Raw genomic sequence first — 23,544 nt, 5'->3', positions numbered from 1 at the left:
GACCTTGGGCAAGCGGCTTCACCTGTCTGGACCTGGCTCGCTGCCATCACATCCTAAATGGTCTTCTTGCAGTCACCCCCTCCCCCTGTTTCTTCTCAGCAGTCAGAAGTGACCCTGTGAAAAGGCAAGTCAGGCATGTCACTCCTGCCCAGTGCCTTGTGATGGCTTCCCAGGGCACTCTGAACACATCCAAACTCCTTCCCAACAGGGCAGGGGTTCCTTCACCCGGCTCCTCTCCTCCCCTCCCCCTCCCTCTCACTCTGTTCAGCCACACAAGCCTTTGGGCTGTTTTCAGGAGCCTGAGGCAGGCCCAGGGCCCTTGCACCTGCTGTTCCAGCTGCTTCTAATGCCCTTCCTCCAGATGCCTCAGGAGTGCCCTCACCTCCTTGTCCTTAAATAGCACCTCCTCACAGAGGCCTTCTTTTGCCCACCCTTGCCACTCCCAATCCTGTCTTCTAGCACTTTCACCGCCTGGTATAAACTTAACTGTTTGCTTTTTTTTTTTTTTTTTTTTTTTTTTTTTGAGACAGGGTCTGTTTTGTTTTGAGACAGTCTCTCTCTCTCTGTAGTCCAGGCTGGAGTGCAGTGGTGCAATCACGGATCACTGCAACCTCAACCTTCTGGGCTCAGAAGATCCTCCCACCTCAGCCTCCCAAGTAGCTGGGACTATAGGCACACACCAGCATGCTCAGCATTTTTTTTTTTTTTTGTATTCTTTGTAGAGACGGAGTTTCACAATGTTGCCCAGTTTGGTCTCGAGCTCCTGGACTCAAGGGATCCACCCTGGGCTCAAGCCTCAGCCATGCAAACAAAGTGCTAGGATTATAGGCATGAGCCACCAAGCCCAGCCTGTTTGCTTATTTCTTATCTGAATCTTCAGCAGAATTTGTGAGCCTATGAGAGCATTGTCTTTGTTTTGTTCCCTGCGGTGACTCCAGAGCCTAAAGCAGTGCTGGGCATACAATGGTTCCTTAACAAATATTCGTGAAGTACTGTTGTGAAGATGGAATTAGATGATACAGATTAGAACAGAGCAAATGCTCATAACTGAGCAGCCCTGATCCTTCTGATTTCTTCCAAGTGTGAGGGTTAAACCAATGCTCATCCTCACAGATTCCCAGTGCCCTGCAGGAAACGGGAGCACAGCCTCATAAAATGAAAGGAGACTGATGAGCCCCTGGCTTGTTCCCTGCACCCATCCCCTACTCAGAACTTGCTCTGTTGCTGAAGCTGGAGTGCGGGGGCCTGATCTCCACTCACTGAAAGCTCTGCCTCCTGGGCTCAACTGATCCTCCTGTCTCAGCCTCCAGAGTAGCTGGGATTACAGGCGTGTGCCACCGCACCTGGCTAATTTTGTGTTTTTAGTAGAGATGGGGTTTAGCCATGTTGGCCAGGCTGGTCTCCAACTCCTGAGCTCAAGTGATCCGCCTGCCTCGGCCTCCCGAAGTGCTGGGATTCCAGGCGTGAGCCACCGTGCCTGGCCAGGACCCAGGACTTTGAATTTGAAAACCAGGAAAGCCCAGGGCCACGGGGGTGAGTTGGCCACCCTACTGAATGGCACACTTGCTAGTCCCTCCCTGGGGCCCAAGGCCTCACTTACTCGGCTTCCAGGGCAGCCAGCCGGGCCTGGAGCTGGGCCTGGGCACTACTGAAGTCTGCCACCATGGCCTGCATCTCCTTCCGGTGTTCCTGGCGGAGCGTCTCCACCTCCCTGGTCCGCAGGGCTTGCTGAGTCTCCTCCAGCAACCTGTGGTGGACGAAAGCACAGCCAGGCTTGCCCAGCTCCGGGGACGGCGCCCCTTGGGCTCTGGGGTTTATTCCCCTCGTTGCTGCCCAGTTTGGGAGGCCTCAGTGGGGAGAGGTTGTGATCTGAGGACACCTGTGATAAGGAGAGCTGAGGTCTCCGAGTTGTGGAGTCCATGACAAACCCCCACTATGGGACCCCTTCTCAGCACCCTCCCATCTCAGAAGGAGAAACCTGAGCATGGGGACAGCCTTCAGGCGGAAGCGATGGAGAGCAGCCCTACAGGGGAGCCCCAGAACACACGCTCTTCACTTGGGGCAGGCGGGGAGGCAGGAGGCCGAGATTCTCTATCAGTATCGCCTGAATGCTGGGACTCTGAGACCCGGGAGACCAGGTCTTTCCTAACAACTACAATGCAGTGGAAAGCTTCCCTGAACTTTGTTTTTTTGTTGTTGTTTTTGTTTTGAGACAAAGTCTTGCTCTTGTTGCTTAGGCTGGAGTGGAATGGCGTGATCTCGGCTCACTGCAACCTTCGCCTCCCGGGTTCAAGCGGTTCTCCTGCCTCAGGCTCCCAAGTGGCTAATTTTTTTGTATTTTTAGTAGAGACGGGGGTTTCACCATGTTGGCCAGGCTGGTCCTGAACTCCTTACCTCGGGTGATCCACGTGCCTCAGCCTCCCAAAATGCTGGGATTACAGGCATGAGCCACCATGCCCAGCCATTCCCTGAATCTTTATCCCTCACCTTTATCAAAATAGGTGGTTATGAAAATTAAATGGAGCCGGGTGCAGTGGCTCACGCCTGTAATCCCAGCACTTTGGGAGGCCAAGGCAGGAGGATCACAAAGCCAGGAGTTTGAGACCAGCCTGACCAACATGGTGAAACTCCGTCTCTACTAAAAATACAAAAAAAATTAGCTGGGCGTGGTGGTGTCCGCCTGTAATCCCAGCTACTCAGGAGACTGAGGCAGGAGAATCACTTGAACTTGGGAGGCAGAGGTTGTAGTGAGCTGAGATCACACCACTGCACTCCAGCCTGGGCAAAAGAGCAAGACTCTGTCTCCAAAAAAGAGGAGAGGAGAGGAGAGGAGGGGAGGGGAGGGGAGGGGAGGGGGGAAGGGGGGGAGGGGAGGGGGGGGGGGAAGGGGGGAAGGGGGGGGGGAGGGGGGAAGGGGGGGGAAGGGGGGAGGGGGGGGGGAGGGGAGGGGAGGGGAGGGGAGGGGAGGGGAGAATTTAATGAACAAGCCCAGTCAAGGCTCAAAGCAATTTTGGGCCAACACAACAGGGTTCAATGTACACAGTTGACAAATATTAAGAAAAAAGGAATCCTCAAGACATTAAAATGACAAAAAGAAAATTATGAGCAACTTTATGATTGGCATTAAGACATTCAAAAACTTAGATGAAATAGATGAATTCTTTGAAAGATACCAACTGCTAAAGCTCACTTAAGAAATAGACAATATGAAATGTCCTAAGTCTTTAAAGAAATTGAATTTTATCAAAAACTTTCCAACAAGGGGGAAAAAGGCTCTGAGTTCAGGATTGATGATAGGTTATTCACTTCTACAATTAACCAAGCGCTTCATTCATGCTAGGGACATGCCAAGCCTCCTGCACACATTCCACTGCACTCTAAAACAGCCCTGACAGGCGCGGTTGTTTTTGTTTCTGAGACAGGTTCGGGCTATGCCAGCCAGGCTGAAGTGCAGTGGCACGATCTCAGCTCACGGCAACCTCCACCTCCCAGGCTCAAGCAATCCTCCCTCCCAAGCCTCCCTAGTAACCGGACTACAGGCACGCACCACCACGCTTGGCTAATTTTTGTATTTTTAGTAGAGACAGGGTTTCACTATGTTGTCCAGGCTGGTCTCTAATTCCTGACCTCGTGATCCGCCCGCCTCTACCAGCCAAAGTGCTGGGATTACAGGCGTGAGGCGCCATGCCCGGCCGGACTCCCTTTTCTATTTCAAGGCACTTCATCTGCGGTTTTGAGATCTAGAATTTCGGGAGCTCTGGGACATTTCATGGGTCAGAGGAGTAACATCTGTGAAATGCTGGCGCATTAAGTGTCTAGTGTCTTGCGGGGCAGGATGCCGAGGGAGTGACCCATTTCAGGTCTCAGGCTCAGCGAGCCGCAGTGGGGGAGGGAGGGAAGCTGGTGAGCAGGTGCAAGGGGCGGTCACCCACCTGCGCTGGTCGCGGAGCTGCTGCGCCTCCTGCTGATGCTGCTCCACCTCCGTGCGCAGCCGCCGCACCGCGTCCTGGAGCTGCGCGTTCTCCTCCCAGAGCCCGCATCCTTCGCTGGAACCCTGCCCATCAGCGCCCGGTGGGGAGCCGGTCTGGCCCGGGCCGCCCCGCTCCTGAGGAGAAGGCAACCAGGAGGTGTTTTCAGGAGGCGCAGGGGCGGACACGTTACAAAGGACCAGAGATGTGCTGCGGCGAGATGGAGACCCACGGGCGACCCGCCCAGGCTGGAGCCTGGATGGGTTCCCTGCAGGGACTCCCATTCAGTCTCTTAAAATTTCCTTCTTTGGGTGTTGGCCAAATCTGGCCCTTAGAGTTTAATAAAACTGCTGAGCCAAGAATGGGGCTTGCATCCAAATGAACACCAACCACACTCCACCTGCCTGGGTGCCCTCCCTGCCTGCCTCAGTGAAGTCCTCCATCAGTGAAGTGACACCGCCTCAGTGAAGTCCTCCCTCAGTGAAGTGTTCAGTGAAGTGACACCGCCTCAGTGAAGTCCTCCCTCAGTGTTCAGTGAAGTGACACTGTCTCAGTGAAGTCCTCCCTCAGTGAAGTGTTCAGTGAAGTGACACTGCCTCAGTGAAGTCCTCCCTCAGTGAAGTGTTCAGTGAAGTGACACCGCCTCAGTGAAGTCCTCCCTCAGTGAAGTGTTCAGTGAAGTGACACCGCCTCAGTGAAGTGTTCAGTGAAGTGACACCGCCTCAGTGAAGTCCTCCCTCAGTGAAGTGTTCAGTGAAGTGACACCGCCTCCTCAGTGAAGTCCCGCCTCAGTGAAGTCCTCCCTCAGTGAAGTGTTCAGTGAAGTGACACCGCCTCAGTGAAGTGTTCAGTGAAGTGACACCGCCTCAGTGAAGTCCTCCCTCAGTGAAGTGTTCAGTGAAGTGACACCGCCTCAGTGAAGTGTTCAGTGAAGTGACACCGCCTCAGTGAAGTCCTCCCTCAGTGAAGTGTTCAGTGAAGTGACCCGCCTCAGTGAAGTGTTCAGTGAAGTGACACCACCTCAGTGAAGTCCTCCCTCAGTGAAGTGTTCAGTGAAGTGACACCGCCTCAGTGAAGTGTTCAGTGAAGTGACACTGCCTCAGTGAAGTCCTCCCCGCCTCTCAGGGGAGAACTGATGAACTTTCTCTAATACCACCAAATATCGCTAACTCTGGCTCTGTAAGGGGTGACACTGAAGAGAATATGTTTCCATGCTGGTTTCCTTGGCTAGATTGGGAGCTATTCCTCTCTTCATCTTTCCAACCCTGTAGCACCTAGCCTGGTGTATTCTATAGGTGCCATGTGAATGCTTGCTAAATAAAATTGTGCTAGAATGTCAGTAGTTCAGGTAGAAACACAAAGATTGCTGTCCAACAGCAGATGGGGTCAGATTTAATCTGTGATTAGTGAATGTTCCAGTTTTCAAATTCACTCAAACATGCCCGACCACTTGTGCAGGTTATCTGTTCACTGAACAGTGATTGCACAGCTGTGCACAGGGAGAATCTGTGGCCCAGGCCCCATGTCCCTGCCTTCCTGCCCTGGGGTTGGCATGGTGTGGGATGCCTGTGGGCACCCACTTGGCACTCTCACATGCATAGCCTGGAAGAGCAAGAGCAGGGGGGTTACTGCCTTGTGAGGACAACCTGTGACCCATGGAGGACAGAAACGGATGGAAAAATGCGTTCCCCTCTTGGGTCTCTGGGTAGGAGAGATATGAGAATTAGATTCCAGTGGGACGGACTCCACTTAGCTCAGCGGTGGCCAGTTTGGGCCTGCAGTCTGGCATGTGTCCCCTTCCCTTTCCTTTTTGACTCCTGCGACCTGGGCTGTGCCTCTTTGCTGACACCCCTGCATCTGCTCTCTGTGTGGGGTATCACCTGAGACCACGCTTTCCTTCTAGAGGGTTCAGGCTTCCCTCCTATGGGGCGAAAGTGAGGGCTGGTGCACAGGTGGCCAGGTAGCGGCTCATGCACTCAGTGCTCCTTGGCTTCTATCCCAAGCCCTCGGGCAAACACTGTCTTCCTCCATGGCCCAGTCCCCAGCTGTCATCATCCCACGTTTCCCCTGTCCCCTCCCATTGGTACCGGTGGCTCCCACCCATCTAAACACTTAATGGAACACATTCTGTCTTCGCTCTGCTAGACCTAACCACTGGGCTAACCTGTGATTCATCATTTGTTAGTATTTTTCATATAAACATAGAAATCGCCTTCCTATGCTCAGCAACAGCTAAATCTGGCACACATGATTCCCATGTCCCCGGGACCTTCAGCAGGACTGGGCCACCAATGAATCCTCACCATCCACAGGCACTGGTGGAGACTCTGCTGAGGGCTAGGAGTGGGGGTGGGGCGGCGATGAGGCAGAACAGATGGGTTATCCTCAAAAGACTCTGATCCAGTCTAGGCAACAAAGACGTCCATGAAATGGCATGTCCCCAACAGGACCGGGTGGTAGATCCTAAAGTCAGCTGAGCTGTCTTAACAGCAAGTGCTCCAGGATCTCAGAGCCAGAGGGGGCCACTGTGTGCCAGGGAAGACCCCCAGCATGGGACATGCTGGGTGGCATCCCAGGCAGGAGGAGTGGCACAGGCAAAGGATGAAAGGAGGGTGCAGATGCTGGGTTTATGAGCCACAGGGAATATGGCAGGACATACAGGTCATAGTCAGTGGTGGAAGCTTTTCAATGCCAAGTTGAAGCATTTGGAGCTTTCTCCAGTGGGAACCACCAAAGGCTTTATGAAAAGTGATGCTGGGCTTTGGGGGAATACCTGAAGCCATACACTATAGACTGGAGGGAGAGAGGACTGGGCTGTTAGGAGGTGACTGTGCCACCCAGCTAGACCGGGAATGATGGATGTGCAGGGAAGGGGCTGATGGGCAAAGTCTGAGCAGGAAGAGGAAGGAGAGCCGGCACTGAGTCTGGGTGACAACAAAGCTGCTCCGCTTAGGGGAACAGCAAGGTCTAGACAGAGCCTATCTGGGAAAATGTTCTGAGAAATTCCCCTGCAGATCCAAAGGAGTAGCCCAGACCAGCTGCATCGAGGGCCTGGCTAGCACCAACACCCTGAGATACCATTGCCTCTGAACTATAAATAACATGCAGCGCTTAAGACCATTTTTTTTTTCTTTTCAAAGACAAGACCCTGCAGGCCCACCCAGTATCCCACAGGCCTGTGGAGAAGGGTCTTCCCCGCTTCAGGCAGGGGGCAGGGGGCAGGGGGCAGGGGGCAGGGGAATGACTGAGTACCCAGAGCCCATCCTTTTTTTTTTTTTTTGAGACAGGGTCTTGCTGTGTTGCCCGGGCTGGAGTGCGGTGGCACAGTCATAGCTCACTACAGCCTGAACTCCTGGGCTCAAGTGATCCTCCTGCCTCAGACTCCCAAGCCAGGATTACAGGCATATGCCACCACGCCCAGCTAATTTTTGATTTTTTTGTAGAGACATAGTCTTGCTATGTTGCCCTGGCTGGTCTTGAAATCCTGGCCTCAAGTGGTCCTCTGGCTTTGGCCTCCCAAAGTGCTGGATTCCAAGTGTGAGCCACTGCACCTGGCCTCAGAGCCCATCCTTTATGGGGCCCTGAGGCCCTGATGCTGCTCTGGGAGGGGTGCTGACCTCTGTGGTGATGATGTGGTCCTTGCTGTCTCCTGGACACTGGCTGCTGGCTTGTTGTCTGCCCAGAGCCCTCAGCTCGGCCTGCAGTGCCTCCAAGTCCTTCTGGTGCCCAGAGCAGGCAGCTTGCTGCTCCGACAGCTCCTGCCTAAGGGACTCTGGAAAAGGGAGAGCAGTAGGGAGTTAGTTGCTGGGTCTAGGCTGAAGCCTGTCTGGTGGGGACAACAGTCTCTGGGGCGGGGGTGGATGAAGTGAGGGGCTGCTGAAGGCTTGTGGTGGGTTGAGTTCCCCAAACCTTTTCCAAGATAACAGTAACAACAGGGCCATGTGTGAAAACTGTTCTCATTTAAGTCCACAACCATCTTTTCTGGTATGAATTATCCCCCTCTCCCCACCCCTGCTCCATTTTAGGATGAGGGACCTGAACATCAGAGAGGGTGAGTACAATGCTCAAAGCCACACAGCTATTAAATAGTGGAGTTGGGATGCAAAATTTCAAGTGGTTCTTCACTCTGAACCCCCTGCTTGCCCTCTACTGGTTGGTTAGGATGGGTGGCAGGTGAGGGCAGCATGGCCTGAGCCCAGGGCCAAATCCTGTGACAACGCTTGGCCTCAGCACCAAGTTAGGAGACCAGGCAAAGAACAGGCAATTATCAAATGACCCAAAGGCCTCTACTGGGGGCAATGGTCTCAAGTTGGAAAGTTTGAAGTTTATGTCAGCTCTTTTTTTTTTTTTTTTTTTTGAGACGGAGTCTCGCTTTGTTGCCCAGGCCGGAATGCAGTGGCACGATCTTGGCTCACTGCAGCCTCCACCTCCTGGGTTCAAGCGATTCTCCTGCCTCAGCCTCCCGAGTAGCTGGGACCAGGCACGCACCATCACGCCCGGCTAATTTTTGAATTTTTTTAGTAGAGATGGGATTTCACCATTTTGGCCAGGCTGGTCTCGAACTCCTGACCTCAAGTGATCCACCCACATTGGCCTCCCAAAGTGCTGGGATTATAGGTGTGAGCCACCGTACCCGGTCAATGTCAACTCTTAAAAAGACAAAATGTTCACAGGTTCTTCTTCCCACGGGTGTGGGGTCTTGGCTGGATCATGGAGGCAGGAGATGGCATGTCATCCCAGCAGGATAGGAACTACAATGGAATCATCCAGAAGAAATGTGTACATTCTCTTAAACTCAGGGGAGAGTAAGACCAGAAACTTGAGCTTCCCCTCTGAGGATGGAGACTGATTTCTAGTACACTAGACACTTCCCAGCATGATTGAAACAATTATTTTAAAATGAATATTTTCTGATAGAGCAGATGCTATTTAGTGAGATATTCCTTTCAAAAAAGATACTTTTTAAGTGCTTGTAAATTTGATACTTTACTTTTCTGTAATGAGCTTTTGAGACTCTGTATTTTAGTTATTGAAAATAACCTTTGAAACATTGTTCTGATCATTCCATAAGCACCTAGCACAGGTTTTAGTACACAGCAAGTGCTCAACATGTATTTGTAAAATAAACGATCTTTAGAATGAAAATGGATGAGGTGATAAAAGTGTATTAGTTATAAAAGCTTTCCTATAAGCTTACTAACCTGCCCTCAAAGGTTAACTATATTAAACACGTGCAAAAGCATAGTGTATTTGGATGACATTAAGATGAAAAATTGGCCGGGCGTGGTGGCTCATGCCTATAATCCCAGCACTTTGGGAGGCTGAAGTGGTTGGATCACAAGGTCAGGAGATCGAGACCATCCTGGCTAACATGGTGAAACCCCATCTCTACTAAAAATACAAAAAATTACCCAGGCATGGTGGCAGGCACCTGTAGTCCCAGCTACTTGGGAGGCTGAGGGAGGAGAATGGCATGAACCTGGGAGGCGGAGCTTGCAGTGAGCCGAGATTGCGCCACTGTACTCCAGCCTGGGTGACAAAGCGAGATGTTGTCTCAAAAAAAAAAAAAAAAAAAAAAAAAAAAAAAAAAAAAAAAAATTTACTTGGTCATCTTTCCTTTCCAGCAGAATTTTGATAAAGTGATTTCTATAGCTTATTTTCTTAAAAAAAATTCTCCAAACACAACCCCATTTTTTGAAAACTGTTATCACAAGATATATGCAATAAAACTTTTTACCAAATCATAAATTATAAGGTATTCATTCTTTACCCTCCTCCTTCTTTCATACCTTCCCACCATTCATCTATCCATCCACACATCCATCCCTCTATCCACCTGTCCATCCATCCACCCATCCACTTATCTATCCATCCATTCATCCATCCATCCATCCATTTACTCATCCATCCATCCACCTATCCATCCACCCACCTATCTGTCTGTCCATGTATCTGTCTGTCTACCCATCTGTCCATCCATTCATCCATCCACCGATCCACTCATCGGTTGCTCACCCAATCATCTGCCCATCCATCTGTGTGTCCACCCATTTGTCTGCCCACCCATCTGCCCATCCATACATCTCCATCTATCTGTCCATCCATCCATCCATCCATCCTCCCTCCTCCTGTCCATCCATTGACCCATTTTTCTGTCCATCCACCTGTCCATCCAACCATCCATTCACCCACACCCCATCCACTTGTCCGTCCATCCATCCATCCATCCATCCATCCATCCATCCATCCATCCATCCAGCATGTCTGGGTTCCAACCCTCTAGTAAACACCCACCCTCCCTGCCCTCTCACAGGGACCTATGGTATTGCAGGTCAGTTGTGTCTCACACAGATATCAGAAGATGAATAATCAGCTTCAGGAATATCTCATATCAACCTGCCATTGCTCTAGGTGCTCGCGCCTTCCCTTGAAGACTATGATTTTTTGGCCTCACAGAGTCCACAGAGCCCCTTCTTCTTGGGACTGGTGCTGAGAAGCCCAGCCTTTCCCCAGGGTCTTTCCAGGGATCCCTCCTGATTCTTTTCTTCAGGGAAGAACGGGGCTGCTGTGGAGTCAGAAAAGCCAGGGAAGGGGTGGCAGGGACATCTGCACTGGCAGCTGCTGCTGGGTGTTGGAATCACCAGGGTGTTCCAGCCTGACCTGTCCATGGGGAGCCTTGGACCTGAGCCATGTGGCACAGCCTGGATTCTATGTTTACATGCTGCTGACTTCAGCATTTCCCATGTGGACGCCTCCATTCCAGGGTAGCTGCTAACTGGGAAGTCTATGAAACTTCCTGCTTCTCACACCACTTCCTCAGAAACATGCAGTCAGTGGGACACGCTTTCTAATGAGAACTCAAACAAGCAGCAAGGTAGAGCCTAACTCACTTACGGAGGTAAAGAAAATGTTGTCCTCCAGAATTCTCTTTTTACTTTTTTTCCTAATTAATTTTTTTTTTGTAGAGATGGGGTCTTGCTCTGTTGTCCAGGCTGGTCTTGAACTACTGACCTCAAGTGATCCTCTCTCACCTTGGCCTCCCAAAGTGCTGAGACTACAGGCATGAGCCACCACACTCAGCACTCAGAAATCTCTTAAGAAGAGCCCTGTCTAGTTTTGGAAGAAATATTTAATAAAGCCAACAAGATCTTTAGTGCTTAGCATGAAATGGTGAGAGGTATTTGTCTTGCTCTTAAGAGTGAGGAGAAAGATAAGAGTATAGGAGAAAATGAGTGACAGGGATGATCTACAAAAATGACAGAGGTCTCCAGAATCAGGCATGCAACATTGAAATATTCAGTCATGGCCAGGTGTGGTGGCTCAAGCCTGTAATCCCAGCACTTTGGGAGGCCGAGGAGGGCGGATCACAAGGTCAGGAGATCGAGACCATCCTGGCTAACATGGTGAAATCCCATCTCTACTAAAAAAATACAAAAAAATTAGCCAGGCGTTGTGGCGGGTGCCTGTAGTCCCAGCTACTCAGGAGGCTGAGGCAGGAGAATGGTGTTAACCTGGGAGGCGGAGCCTGCAGTGAGCCAAGATCACACCACTGCACTCCAGCCTGGGTGACAGAGCGAGACTCTGTCTCAAAAAAAGAAAAGAAAAGAAATATTCAGTCATAATTTAACGGGGAACACTTACATAGACTTACTATATACCAGGCTCTATTTGAAGCACTTCTCATGTATTTACTTATGTAATCATCATTACGGCCCAGTGAGGTGAATGCTATTATTATCCTCATTTTATACATGGAAGACTGAGGCACAGAGCAGTTAAGCAACTTCCTCCCCGAAGTGACACAGCCAGTGAATGTTACAGCTGAGCTTCACACCCAGGCAGTTTGGCTCTAAAGATCTTAACTACCTCTGTTGACTTCCAGGATGCTTTGTGTGAGTGTTTTATTGATGTGGCAACTGAAAAGGGGCAGAGTTTTGAGCTGGGGATGATGTGGGGGCAGGCAGAGGAAGCAGAGCCTGGAGGCCTAAGATCCCCCAACTTGCCGAAATCTTCAGAACAGAAATGAGAGGTTAAGGCAATGCCATGAAACTCATATGAAGGCTCAGAGATCTGGGTTACATGCAATAATAATGATAATGATAGTATCTACATTCACTGGGCTCATGTTATATGCTAGGCACTTTATATTTAATATCTCATGTAATCCACACAGTGAGCCTATGTGGTAGGGACAATTGTAATTCCATTTTATACAAAAGGAAAATGAAGCTCATGGTAAGCCATCCCAGGGTTCACAGCTAGTTGGTGGCAGAGCCAGGATTGTCCCTGACCTGCGTGCCCGAGAATGCTGGAGCCCTGACCTGTGCGCCCGAGATTCCTGGAGCCCTGGCCTGTGAGTCCGAGAGCCCTGGAGCCCTGGCCTGTGAACCCGGGACTCCTGGAGCCCTGGCCTGTGAGTCCAAGAGCCCAGGAGCCCTGGCCTGTGAGTCAGAGAGCCCAGGAGCCCTGGCCCTCAGCTTGTCGCTGGTTTCTACGTGCAGACCCTGCAGCTGGCCAGGCCCTCCTTGGTGCACTGTTGGGTGTATACCTAGCAGCAGGGCCTGCTGTGCCTGCATCCTCTCACGCTCCTCCTGCAGCTCTTGCCTGGCCTTTTCCTCCAAGGCCTGGAGCTCCAGCCGGTGTGCCTGGTGTTGGATCTGGAGGCTGTGGCTGGATTCCTTCTTCAAGCGTTCCTCTGTGGCCTGTGGGAAAAAGTGGGGACAAGAAGGCATGAAAGTGGGCACAAGGGTGGGAGACCTGACTCCTTTGCCAAACTCCTCTGAGCCAGGATGCTCTGAAGACTTGCTCTCTCCCATGGAGGGCTTATCAGGCTACAGAGAATGCTGTAGCAATAGCCTGGCCACAGCAGCCATTTTGTACCAGGTGAACCCACCCCCTTCCACAGCTGATTGGGCGAGAGTGGATACCTCTTCTAAACCTGGGACAATCAGAGTTCCTTTAATGCAAATTTGATATGAAGAGGTGGGGGATAGAGCAAAAGAGACTGACAGGCAGATACTGACTCTGTGGCTCCAAATTTACCACACTCAGGAGCACTAAGGTAACTATCTGACATCTGCTGCAGGACCAGTGAGGTGGAGGCGGCCATCTGTGGAGGAAGCCCAGGGCTGGTGTGCAGAGCAGAGCGGAGCAGAAATGACATGAGGAGGGGTGAAGGATCCCTACAGCTTTTCAGTCCCTGCTCTTGTTTGGTCCTGAGAACTGGCTGTGTCTCTGTCCTTGGGTTCATATTCATTCATTCTTTCTTTCCCTACTTTTTATTTTTGGTTCATTTATGCTTTCACTCAACAAATATTTATTTACTGAAGTCCCACTGTGTGTCGAACACCCAAAGCAAGTTCTGTGAGCAGCTGGGTAAACTTTAATAAGTGTCTCTTCACTGCCTGCAAGTTGGTTTCTGTGAGAGGCACAAAAACAACCCCTAAGATGTCCATGTCTGAAAACTGAGCATGTTACCTTACACGGTCAAACGGACTTTGCAGATGTGATTAAGGATCTTAGATGGGAGATTATCCTGAACTATCTGGGTGGGCCTCAATCACAAGAGTCTTTATAAGAAGGCTGTAGGAAGCTCAGTGAGAAAAGAGTTGATGGTGGAAGCAGAGGTCAGAGAGACAGAAAGAGGGAGAGAGAGGGAGAGGGAGAGAAAGGGAGAGGGAGAGAGAACACCAGATTCGAAGCTGCTACACTTTTGGCTTTGATAATGCAGGAAGGGACCAGAAGCCAAGGAACTTGGGTAGCCTCTAGAAGCTGGAAAAGGCAAGGACGCAGATTCTCCTCTGCAGCCTTGAGAAGGAACCAGCCCTGCCAATTCTATGATTTTGGGATTTCTGACCTCCAGAATTGTCAGATAATACATCTGTGTTATTTTAAGCCACCAGGCTTGTGCTAGTTTGTTACAGCAGCAATAGGAAACTAATATAGTTTCTGTTTTGCTTTTTGTTTTTCAGTTAGGAGAGTTCCAGTTAATATATATCCCCAGGTTTTAGATGAGGAAATGAGAGATGGGCACTGGAGAGATGAATTTGGTTTCCCAGGGTCACACAGAAAAAGATGCAGAAAGTATTATCCCCCCCTTTTTTTTAACTCTTTTTATATATATATATGGAGAGGGAGAGTCTCGCTATGTTGGCCAGCTGGTCTCAAACTCCTGAGCTCAAGCAATCCTCCCGCCTCAGCCTCCTGAAGTGTTGAGATTACAGGTATGAGCCACCACGCCCAGGCACCCACCCCCGCTGCCATCTCTTTTAACAGAGCAGGAAACTGGGGCCACAGAGGCAGGGGACCCGCCTGCAGACAGGTGATGGAAGAGGCAGGATCGTGACCCATTAGTGGTGGAGTCCAGGGCCCAAGCCCTTTCCACTCACTCATGCAGTGGACGTTTCACCAAACTTCCTCTGGGATTTCACCAAATGCATGAGGCTCCTGCGAGGGAAGAACTCAACCATCTTGGAGCCCAGTTGGCCTCCTGAACCCAGCGGATCATATGGAGGCTTTCCTCAGCCTGTCTCTGCCACCTGTCACTGGGGATAGCAATAGGGAACTGGTCTCACTCCTTCCAGGGGAAACTCAGTCATTCTGTGGCGAGTTTCTTTTTCTTTTTCTTTTTTTTTGAGACAGGGTCTCACTCTGTTGCCCAGCTGGAGTGCAGCGGCACAATCATGGCTCACAGCAGCCTTGACCTCCCAGGTCCAAGTGATCCTCCTACCTCAGCCCCTTCAGTAGCTGAGACCACAGATGCTCACCACTACACCTGGCTAATTTTTTTTTGTAGAGCTTGGTTCTCTCTATGTTGCCCAGGCTAACCTCAAACTCCTGGCCTCAAGTGATCCTCCTGTCTTGGCCTCCCAAAGTTCTGGGATTACAGGCGTGAGCCACCATGCCTAGTTGCGAGTTTATTTAATAAAACAGAAAAGCCTCATACTTTTCAAATTCTCTGATACCTTCCTCCTCATTCCCTTGCTGCAAGACTATTTAATAAAACAGAAAAGCCTCATACTTTTCAAGTTCTCTGATACCTTCCTCCTGTTTCCCTTGCTGCAAGACTATTTAATAAAACAGAAAAGCCTCATACTTTTCAAATTCTCTGATACCTTCCTCCTTTTTCCCTTGCTGCAAGGCTCAGAGAACACCAACTGGTGACATTTTTATCCCTAGGGAAATGGGGATGGAGAGGTTGAAGCCTGGCTTTGCAAGAGGGAGCCAAACTCTCTCACTCTGACCCAGCCTCTCTCCATCCCTGGGGGCAACCAAAGATTCAGGTCAGCACTGCCCACTCGCTTGCTCAGGAGCCCTTGGCAGTGAGGATCACACAGGGTGCAGCATTCAAGGCTCAGGGCAAGTTGGAGACTCATTCCTGGTGAATTTCTCCAGCTGCTATAGGAGGGTTACCCTGATCTTGTGGTGGCCAGTTTGAGGCCTCCTGAGGGACCTAGTTTCACCCTGTCTCTCCAAAAGTCCTGTATTATATAATGTCTCCATTCCCAGTGCTTCCAAATACCTTAGACAACTCCCTCATGGCTTCCACCCAACGATCCCAGCAACCTGTTTGAGGGGCTGCCTTTTCCCCTAGAGGTGAGCTACGTAAGGACAGAGAGTGTAGTGATGATCTGATATCTCCGCAGCTCTGCATGATGACAGCTCGTGGCAGCTACTCAATTAATGCCTGCAGGATAGATGAGTGAATAATACAAGTGGACCTTTTAAAAACCACGCTGTTACTGAGCCGTGCACTGTTCTAAGTACTTTACAAGCAGTATCCCTTTTGATCTTCATAACCATCTCATAAGATTCATACTACCATCTATCATTTTATACATGAGGAAACTGAGGCACAAAGAAGCTAAATGACCTATCTGAGCTCCCACACTTTGTAAATGGCAGATCCAGGACTTGAACGCAGGCAGTCCATTCCTAATCGCTGACACAGGAACTGGGGTATACCCAATGGGCAGAATGTCCTTTCACTTTCCCTTGGCCGGGACTCAGACCTTATGAGTCCAACCCGCTAGGGCCCCTGGAACTCCCTGCCTCAGGTGGGTGAAGCCCCCTGCCTGTCTGCCTCCTGTGAGAAACTGGGGTCCACAGCATGGAGGAATAAAGCTCGGCCATACACAAAGGTCAATATCACCCAGCAGCGAATACACCTGGGATCTCCCCACACTGAGCTCTTGCAGATTGTAAGCCAAAGTGAAAAAAGATTTAGAAGAATTAAAGAAATAAAGAAATAAGGAAACTGACATCTTTTTTGAACACCTAATAAGTGCCGGGCAGTCCATGTGCATTATTTCCTTCCTTCCTTCCTCCCTCCCTCCCTCCCTCCCTTCCTTCCTTCCTCCCTCCCTCCCTCCATCCCTCCCTCCCTTCCTTCCCTCCCTCCCTCCCTTCTTCCTTCCTTCCTTTTGTTTTGAGACGGAGTCTCGCCGTGTCACACAGGCTGGAGAGCAATGGTGTGATCTCAGCTCACTGCAACCTCTGCCTCCCGGGTTCAAGCAATTCTCCTGCCTCAGCCTCCCAACTAGCTGGGACTACAGGCGTGCACCATGATGTCCAGCTAATATTTGTATTTTTAGTAGTGTTGGGATTTCACTATGTTGGCCAGGCTGGTCTCAAGTGGTCTGCTCATCTTGGCCTCCCAAAGTGCTGGGATTACAGGCGTGAGCCACTGTGCTCGACTTTCTTTCTTTTTTTAAAAAACTTCTCTTATATTCTTCTCAGGGGAATATGTGCATTTAGTATAAAGAGCCAAATAGTATTAAAAGAAAGGAAAATAAGCAGCCTCCTAGTCCTTTCCTCCTCCCTCTCTGACTCCTCTTCTCTGAGGCAGCCATTGTCAGCTCCTTGTTTCTTGTTGTATTTACCAGCCTTTAAAAGACAATGTTTCCATTCTAGTGTATCTTGATCATTTTTGAGACTATGAATTGTCTTTCTACTTTAGTAGATCAGGATTTCAGGTCTCACTCACTCTATGTCTTCCATTCCTTTTACATAGTATACAATATATATTTTTAATATATTGAAGTACACTTCCTATTTTCCTTATAGAGAATATGTAAATATTATTTACTGTTGAGCTGAATAAATTATTATGATTGAACTTCTGCCTTGTGCAGTTTTTTGTTTTTCCTTGCATTAATAAATGCTGCATTTTTTATTTGTTTAGTTTCCTTTGGCTATCTGGCAAAGTCTTCCTACAACTTCTAAATGCTTTGTAAAACACACAGTGCAATTTTCCACATGGCCAAATCGATCAGAGAATCCATCAGTCTTCTTTCCCCTGGAAACAGCTCTTCCAGAGCCCCCAGTTCCTTGTCCAGCTGCAAAGCCAGACTCCTCAAACCTTCCTTCTTGCTCCTGCATTGAATCCCCAGTTTCCCATCTCTCTTTTATTCCCTCTCCCTTGGTTTGCTCCCTTGTTTTTGTGGGACGCCTCTTCAAGGAATTCTTAAGAGGGCAGGAAGGGAACACCCTCTGAGAAAGCTGTGTTTAAGCCAGGCCACAAGGTAGAAGGTGCTGGATGAAACATGCCTGAAGCACCCCACCAGATTATCCATCATTGTATAACACACTACGGTTTTCCAAACCCTTGGAAAGGTCTTTGTGGCTGAGTTGTTTTTTTTTTTTTTTTTTTTTTTTTTTTTTTTTTTTTTTTTTGAGACAGAGTCTTGCTCTGTCGCCCAGGCTGGAGTGCAATGGCACAGTCTCGGCTCACTGCAACCTCCACCTTCCAGGCTCAAGCAATTCTCCTGCCTCAGCCTCCCAAGTAGCTGGGATTACAGGCACCTGCCCCTACACCCGGCTAATTTTTGTATTTTTAGTAGAGACGTGGCTTCACCATGTTGGTCAGGCTGGTCTCAAACTCCTGACCTCAGGTGATCCACCCACCTCTGCCTCCCAAAGTGCTGGGATTACAGGCGTGAGTCACTGTTCCCAGCCTGAGCTGTTCTTTCTCAACTGTGCTGCCGTCTTCGTTTTTAGCTGTAGGACTGAGCCTGCCTTCCTGGTGTGTTCATGCACGCCACTGCTCTAGTCATGAAAGCAACTCATTCTTATGCCACCAAGGTCGCAAGCAGGTGGGGAAACGTAGCACAAGAAGCCCGGCAGACCTAGCCTGCTTTCTTGCTTTGCCACTTACTAGCTATGTGACCCTGAGCAAGTTACAAAATCTCTCTGAGCCTCTTTCCTCATCTGGAAACGGGAATACAATAATAACAATCTGGAAAGATTCTCGGGGGATTGGACGTCATGTAGAAAAGGGACGGCTTTGCGCATGGCAGTTCTCATCTAGCAGGTGCCCGGCACAGAGTAGACCACACAGTCATTCCCTCACCTTGAGTTCCTGATGTCTGGCTTTCTCCAGCATGCGCAGGGCTCTCTGATGGGAAGCCTCCAGCTGGGCTTTCACAGCCTGGTTCTGCTGAGTGGTCTCCTGGAGTTCACGCTGCAGCTTCTCCCTCTCAAGGTCCGAGAGCTGCTTGAGCGCCTGCAGGTCCTCCCTGTAGTTGCTGGTGCACTGCTCCAGAGCCTGCTGCATCTGCAAGACCTGCGCACCAGGCATCCTACCCTCAGTCTAAGCCCCTTGCCTTTCCTGGGATGTTTTCTTTAAATAAAAGCTTTCTAAATGTCACCTCCATGCAGCTGAGCCTCCTCTGTCTCTAGGGACTCTGAGGGGATGGAAGCTGCAAGCTTGAAGGACCTGGGGGTGGCTAGTCCTTCCAGGGACCCCTCAGCTAGAGCCACGAATGCCGGGAAAGAGGAAAAGAGGGGTGGGGACACCAACCTTTCAAGAGAAATCAAGAGGGGACTGGAATGCCTTCCAGGGACCCATGTGACGTCCCCCCTCCTCCCTCAGGTGCCTGCTCGAATCTGGCTTCCTCACTGAGGCTTCTCCTGATAGCCCCATATAGTACTACCTCCCCCAAGCCCACATCCCCCATCACAGGACAGCCTCCCTGCTCTAGTTTTCTTTTTCCTGAGCCATCATTACCTTAGAATGAACTACGTGATTTACTAACTTCTTATGTCAACCATTTATTGTCTGTTCCCACTTCCATTGCTAAAATATATATATATATATCTTTATATTTAAAGATATATATATATATTTTTTATATATATATAAAATTTTTTTTTTTTTTTTTTTTTTGAGACAGGGTCTTGCTTTGTTGCCCAGGCTGGAGTGCAGTGTTGTGATCATGACTCATGGCAGCCTCGAACTCCTGAGCTCAAGCAACCCTCCCACCTCAGCCTCCCGAGTAGCTGGGAGTACAGGCACATGTCACCATACCCGGTAATTTTTTTTTTTTTTTTTTTTGTAGAGACAGAGTCTTGCTATGTTACCCTGGCTGATCTTGAACTCCTAGGCTCAAGCGTTCCTCCTGCCTCAGCCTCCCAAAGGGCTGGGATTATGGGTGTGAACCACCACACCTGGCCGTAAAATGTAAGGTATTTTTTCTGGTTTGTGCATTGATGAATTCATCAGTGGCTCATACTGAGTGCTCATTAGCACAGCAGGTTTTTTATTTTCTTTTTGAGATGCAGTCTCACTCTGTCACCCAGGCTGGAGTGCAGTGGTGTGATCTCAGCTCACTGCAACCTCTGCCTCCCGGGTTCAAATGATTCTCTTGCCTCAGCCTCCTGAGTAGCTGGGATTACAGGTGCCCACCACATGCCCAGCTATTTTTTATATTTTTAGTAGAAACAGGGTTTCAGCATGTTGGCCAGGCTGGTCTCCAACTCCTGACCTCAAGTGATCTGCCCCCATCGGCCTCCCAAAATGCTGGGATTATAGGCGTGAGCCACCGTGCCCAGCTGCAGCAGGTTTGGAATGAATGAATGAATAAAACCAAGAATCCCACTTTGCCCTGGTCCTGTAATGCCTTCCCAGCTTGGATGTGAATCCGGCCCTGCATGCATTTCCAAGTTTGTAAAAAGGAGGGAGCAGGATCTCAGGAAGGGAGAAATCCCAACCAGGGTTGTCCTACCTGGGCTTGCAATTTGGCCTTCTGGCTTTGCCAGTCCTCCTGTAGACGGGGGATTTCGGATGTTTTCTCCTTCAACAAAGAGCCCAGTGGAGGTTTTGGGTCACTTCCCTCCTTGAGAAGCACTTCGGTCCTTTGAAGATAGGGATGCCACAATCACAAAAGATCCTCGGGCTGGGAATGACACTGCCACTCTGATAACGTGACAGCCACTGTGCCTGGGAGGAGGGAGCTCTGAGAGCAGTTAGTGGGGGTTAGAAACATCTTACTTGACTTTCAAAAAGCAACCTGCCATATAAAGTGTATTATTGCACTTAGGATACAATCAGGAACCACCCGATATCTGTTTTAGCGGGTTCTTAATAAATGGTGATCAACTGTCAAAATGACTGAAAGCTAGAGTTACTGATATGAGGTCTTTGGGGGCTCCAAAAAGAGATCTCTATGGTCTTAATTTTGCAGCTCTTTCTGCACATATAAAAATGACAACAACACTTCACTTTAACACAGTGTTTTGCGCTTGTCAAAGCACGCTCACACATTTTACTGGCATCCCCAAGTACAAATCGGCGGACTATAAATAGGCCTCCACATATGTAACGTGAACAAGGAAATGCTAGTTTAAAGCTGCAAGAGTTTCTGCATTCTAGATAAGATGCTCCCTTCCTTAATTCTGAACTTTTGAACCAGCTGAGAATTTCAAGTGCGATTGGGTTAGATTGGGATGTTAAGTATTTATCTTGTTTCACAACGTGAAAGGATGCCACATGGTGGGGCTCTCTGGAGAGACTGCCAGGTGATAAGCAGCATCTGCTTCCCCTGACAAGGACATCAGGCCAGAGCTCCAGAGGTGGGGTTTAGGGTCTTGGGCTGTGAGAAAAGGCCATGAGATGGGGTACTCTGCTTGGCAGAGGTGTGAAGGCCCAGGCTGGGGGGTTAAGGAAGAGACAGACAATGGGGACCCCTGAAAGGAAGGGTATAATGCTAGAAGCAGCATAGGAAGGTGGCCAAGAGGATGGTGCAAGGGCCAGACTACCCAGCTCCAAATTCCAGCTCTACAGCCCACTCAATGCAGTGAGATCTTGGTGAGATCTTTAAACTCTCCTGGCTTGAGCTTCCTCCTCTATAACATAAGGTTAATAATGCTACCTTTTCCACAAGGATTAGTAGAGTCAGTATCTATAAAGTACTTAAAACAGTGTCTGGCACATAGTAAGAATTACATAAAGAACTAACTATGGGCTGGGCGCGGTGGCTCACGCCGGTAATCCCAGCACTTTGGGAGGCAGACGCGAGTGGATAGCCTGAGGTCAGGAGTTCGAGACCAGCCTGACCAACACGGTGAAACCCCATCTCTACTAAAAATACAAAACATTAGCTGAGTGTGGTGGCGGGCACCTGTAATCCCAGCTACTCAGGAGGCTGAGGCAGGAGAACTGCTTGGACTCAGGAAGCGGAGGTTGCAGTGAGCTGAGATCACAACATTCCACTCCAGCCTGGGCAACAAGAGTGAAACTCCATCTCAAACAAACAAACAAACAAACAAACAAAACTACACATTAAAAGAGAGGCGTTTACTTTCTCTGCATTCTGATTCTCTTAGGTTATCCTCAAGCCTTTCGAAGGTGTGCAAAACATAGCCACCTTTAAGGAGCAATGAAGCAGGGATACCTGGGTCTGAACTCTGGGTATGAAACCAAGGGTTAGGAGGCCAGAGAAAGCGGAGGAGCAGCCTCGGGCAAGAGTGACAGGTGGCACCGCCAGGTAAGCACTCCCGGTGAGTCCTGGGAGAGAGGAGGGGGCTGAACTTTCTCTCAGGATGGGGCTCAGTTATTATTATTCTTTTAAATGTTTTATTCAAGTAAAATTTACATATAGTGAGGTACACAGATCTTAAGTGTACAATTCAGTGAGTTTTGACAAATATATACAACCATGAAACCAACATCTCAATCAAAATACAGAATATTTTCATGACCCCAAAACTTCCCTTGCAGCCAAAGCGTTGATTTCCATCACCATAGATCACTTTTGCCTGAGCTGAAGCATCATACAAACAGAATCATGTGGGATGCATTCTCTTGTTTCCAGGTTATGTTGCTCCCCATCATGTCTTTGGGCCTCATCCATGTTGTTGTGTATGTCAGCAATTCATTCCTTTTGTTGCTGTGTAGTATTCCTTTACATGAATATATGGTAGTTTGTTTATCCATTTTTCTATTGATAGACATTTGGATTGTTTACACTTCTGGGCTATTATAAATAAAGCTGATAGAAATAAATGTGTCCAAGGATTTTTGTGGATATATGTTTTTCTTTTCTTTTTTTGAGACAGAGTCTCGCTCTGTCACACAGGCTGGAGTACAGTGGCGTGATCTTGGCTTACTGCAACCTCCGCCTCCCAGGTTCAAGTGATTGTCCTGCCTCAGCCTCCTGAGTAGCTGGGGCTACAGGTGTGTGCCACCACGCCCAGCTAATTTTTGTATTTTTAGTAGAGACGAGGTTTCACCATGTTGGCCAGGCTGGTCTTGAACTCCTGTCCTCAGGTGATCCGCCTGCCTCGGCCTCCCAAAGGGCTGGGATTACTGGTGTGAGCCACTGCGCCCGGCAATGTTTTCCATTTATTTTGCTTAAATACCTAAAAGTGGAGCTGCTGGTAGGTATGTGCTTAATGTTTTAAGGAACAATCATATAGTTTTCTAAAGTGATTGTACCATTTTAGACCCTGCCAGCAATGTATGAGAGTTTCAGTTGCCCTGGATTGTTGCTAACATTTTATGTTGTCAGACTTCTTAATTTTAGCCATTCCAGTGGGTGGGAAATGGTATCTCACTGTGGTGGTAAGTTGCATTTTCCTGATGACTAATGATGTTAACCACATGTTCATGTGTTTACGAGCCACTCACATATATATATGTTTTTCTTTTTTGGGACAGGATCTTGCTCTGTTGTCCAGGCTGGACTACAGTGGCCCATGGGTTGCTGCTGCCTCAACCTTCCAGACTCAAGCAATCCTCCCACCTCAGCCTCTTGAGTAGCTGGGACTACAGGCATGTGCCACCATGCTCAGCTAATTTTTGTATTTTTTTTTTTTGGAGAGATGGGGTTTTGCCACGTTGCCCAAGCTGGTCTTGAACTCTTGGGCTCAAGCAGTCCACCTGCCTTGGCCTTCCAAAGTGCTGAGATTACAGACATGAGCCACCATGCCCGGCCTCACATACATCTTTTTTAGGAAAGTGCTTGTTCGAGTATTTTGTCCATTTAAAAAATAGTTTTGCAGCACATGACAAAGATGCCCTCTCTCACTCCTGTTCAACATAGTATTGGAAGTTCTGGCCACGGTAATCAGGCAAGAGAAAGAAATAAAGGCCATCCAAATAGGAAGACCGGAAGTCAAACCTCCCTGTTTGCAGATGACATGATCCTATATCTAGAAAACCCATAGTCTCAGCCCAAAAGCTCCTTATGCTGATAAACAACTTCAGCAAAGTCTCAAGATACAAAATTGATGTGCAAAAATCACTAACATTCCTATACACCAACAGCATTCAAGCTGAGAGCCAAATCAGGAACAC

The 23,544-nt window shown here is 49.1% G+C and overlaps 2 protein-coding genes and 1 long non-coding RNA gene across 3 annotated transcripts in view; 1 reads left to right on the top strand and 2 right to left on the bottom strand.

Moving 5' to 3' along the window:
• The window catches only part of FAM184B (family with sequence similarity 184 member B), a 155,733-nt gene that overhangs the window by 8,020 nt on the left and 124,169 nt on the right, over positions 1-23,544 (bottom strand). Inside the window, exons 9-14 of the mRNA XM_050791986.1 lie at positions 19,973-20,102; positions 18,319-18,531; positions 12,517-12,670; positions 7,586-7,740; positions 3,933-4,105; positions 1,601-1,747 (exon numbers count right to left, since the gene is read on the bottom strand). Of these exons, the coding sequence (XP_050647943.1) occupies positions 1,601-1,747; positions 3,933-4,105; positions 7,586-7,740; positions 12,517-12,670; positions 18,319-18,531; positions 19,973-20,102 (972 nt within the window). The remainder of the gene's footprint in view (positions 1-1,600; positions 1,748-3,932; positions 4,106-7,585; positions 7,741-12,516; positions 12,671-18,318; positions 18,532-19,972; positions 20,103-23,544) is intronic.
• Positions 1-23,544, bottom strand: part of QDPR (quinoid dihydropteridine reductase) — a 213,523-nt gene that overhangs the window by 135,900 nt on the left and 54,079 nt on the right. The gene's annotated exons all lie outside the window — the stretch shown is intronic.
• Positions 3,005-7,579, top strand: LOC126955423 (uncharacterized). The gene is made up of 3 exons (XR_007725923.1): positions 3,005-4,667; positions 4,808-4,889; positions 4,963-7,579. It is a non-coding gene; the product is annotated as an uncharacterized LOC126955423 (long non-coding RNA).

Source organism: Macaca thibetana, chromosome 5 (genome assembly GCF_024542745.1).
Source record: "Macaca thibetana thibetana isolate TM-01 chromosome 5, ASM2454274v1, whole genome shotgun sequence".
Lineage (NCBI taxonomy): Eukaryota > Metazoa > Chordata > Mammalia > Primates > Cercopithecidae > Macaca > Macaca thibetana.
Note: the sequence above shows the minus strand (reverse complement) of the source record. Positions and strands in the feature narration are given on the sequence as shown.